The sequence below is a fragment of the Helianthus annuus genome, chromosome 9 (assembly GCF_002127325.2).
Source record: "Helianthus annuus cultivar XRQ/B chromosome 9, HanXRQr2.0-SUNRISE, whole genome shotgun sequence".
Taxonomy (NCBI): Eukaryota; Viridiplantae; Streptophyta; class Magnoliopsida; order Asterales; family Asteraceae; genus Helianthus; species Helianthus annuus.
In genome coordinates, this window is record NC_035441.2 from 77,703,661 (window position 1) to 77,705,834 (window position 2,174).

The window sequence follows — 2,174 nt, forward strand, 5'->3', positions numbered from 1 at the left end:
GAAATCATGGTATGGTGGTTAGCGTGTTGTTATATCAGTTGCCACTCAAAGAAACAGGGAATTAATGAGGTTCGTACAAAGGATCGAGCGAAACAGGGATCCATTAAACATCTGAAGGATTTGGCCAGCAAATTTGCTGTCTAGAAGTAATTTCTGGTAGTGGTGCATGGCAGCATGACACAACAGGGAGGTTCGTTACATTGCGGTCGCGCGAGTGTATCATTTGTTCAAAACAGAGGTTGGGTGGGTAAGGGTTAGTGTTGCAAAACGACATACGCGTGTAATAGTGACTGCTTCACTTCTAGCGGCGATGACAAGATAAGGTTCGTCTACAGGGATGCGTGGGTATAGTTCTCCTAATCCCGTGTTCGTTCGGAAGTTCCATCTAGCGATGCCATCACATGATTATTATACCAAGCTGTGATAGTATTTAGTAAACCTAAGGGATTTCTGTTTATTATACCAAGCATACGATCTTAACATCCGGTATCAAAACAACTATCTTATACTTCACGAATCAAACTTAAGATCACCATTTACTTTCGCATATATTCTAATCGGTTCCTCACAAGACCAGTTACACCAATTCCATACGCATGACACATTAGATCAGTCATCATATCACATAAGGTCATGTTATAAATTCCTCATGGCTGTGGGTGATTTCAAGGCACATATACAACAAAATCATGCAAGGGTTATCGGAACATGATATGCATATAAAGCAAGATCAAGAAATCAGATTATTAACCACAACAACCAACCCTATTCAATCAATGCACAAAGATTCACATATTATCGCACGATTAACCAATCATATATGAAAATCACACCTTCAATATCACATATGAACAATACCATACAACGATGAATATTGCAGGCAAGAATCAAGAATTACTAACCAAAACCAGTCACACAATAACATTTAATAATTACTGAGTCCTATGCCCTAAAACATCATGGTTTTCATTCATCAAGCGACGTACTCACATGATAACAGAACACAAATCACGCATACACCATGTATCACACAATTAAATACACATATCATGCGTCAATCAATAATAGGTTAACTACGATGGAGCACTAACCCGACAAACGACACACGGCGACCCGTTATCACGCAAGAAAGGGTTACGACTAGGCTGGCTTATCTTGATGTTGTCGTCGACCTCAGGGGGGGGGGGGGTTTCGAGAGAGATGAGACTACCGTCCAAGATTGAGAAGGATGGAGTTTGTTTTGGTAAATTAGGGATTATTAAATATCAATGCATAATTTGTATACGTATAGAGTTAAAGATGTGACTCTTGTGGTGCGAGGGTAAAAAGAGGTAAGTACAAGAAATACCCTTTAAACGATAAAATAAGAAACCCATTCAAATTAAACCATATAAGTCACTACATCGAATATTCGCAAAAGTTTTAATCACCATGATTGTTTATACGAAAACAACTGAAAGAAAAATAACTAGATAAACGATTGAAAAACGAGTCAGTCGTCCACGTCACCATCCCCGAGGTCACTACCATCATCATCGTCCCCGTCATTATCCGAATCCTCCTCTGGCTCTTCTTCCTCCTCTTCCGGATCTTCTTCCTCCTCTTCGGGTTCTTCATCAGACCCTTCCGCCTCTGGTTCGGGAGGTGCCGGGACTGGGGCTGGCTCGGGTTCAGGTGCGAAGCGGGCTTCCTCCAAGTGATGGACCCTCCAATCTATCATACCTATCTTTTGGGCCTGCGAGTTAAGCATTTCATGATCCAATCGAGCGTCTCTCAGTATCAGACCCTGTACCTCACGCCCTTTTAGGGCTTCTGCCTTCAAGTCATTAGTCCTCCTAATAAATTCCTGTATCTGCTTCTCTTGAGCTTCCAATCGCCCTCCTTGGGTATCAACCTTTCTTAGTAACTTCTGATTCTGCTCCATTAAGACTTGGTTTTGTTCTATTAGAATCTGGTTATAATCTCGGAGGGCCTTACTCACTGCCGACTCGGCCTGAGCGCTGAGGGGGTTAACTGGTAGTGCATGCGTAGGTCGGGAGGACGACTCCCCGCCCTGCGCGAGTCTCTTCCTATAAGCAGCACGCGTCTCCATCTGACGCGGGGGTGAGTGGGTATCAGCGGGTGCCTTCCCTGGCGCCCGGGATTGGTCGGAAGATGCGGACGATGTAGACATA

At 43.4% G+C, this 2,174-nt stretch overlaps 1 protein-coding gene across 1 annotated transcript; it reads right to left on the bottom strand.

Annotated features, from left to right (window-relative positions):
- Nucleotides 1-841: 841 nt before the first annotated feature.
- On the bottom strand, nucleotides 842-1,924 carry LOC110944223 (glucosidase 2 subunit beta-like). The gene is made up of 2 exons (XM_022185936.1): nucleotides 1,528-1,924; nucleotides 842-897 (listed from the first exon to the last, which is right to left on the bottom strand). The coding sequence occupies exons 1-2, from the start codon at nucleotides 1,922-1,924 to the stop codon at nucleotides 842-844; spliced, it is 453 nt and encodes a 150-aa protein (XP_022041628.1).
- Nucleotides 1,925-2,174: the final 250 nt, after the last annotated feature.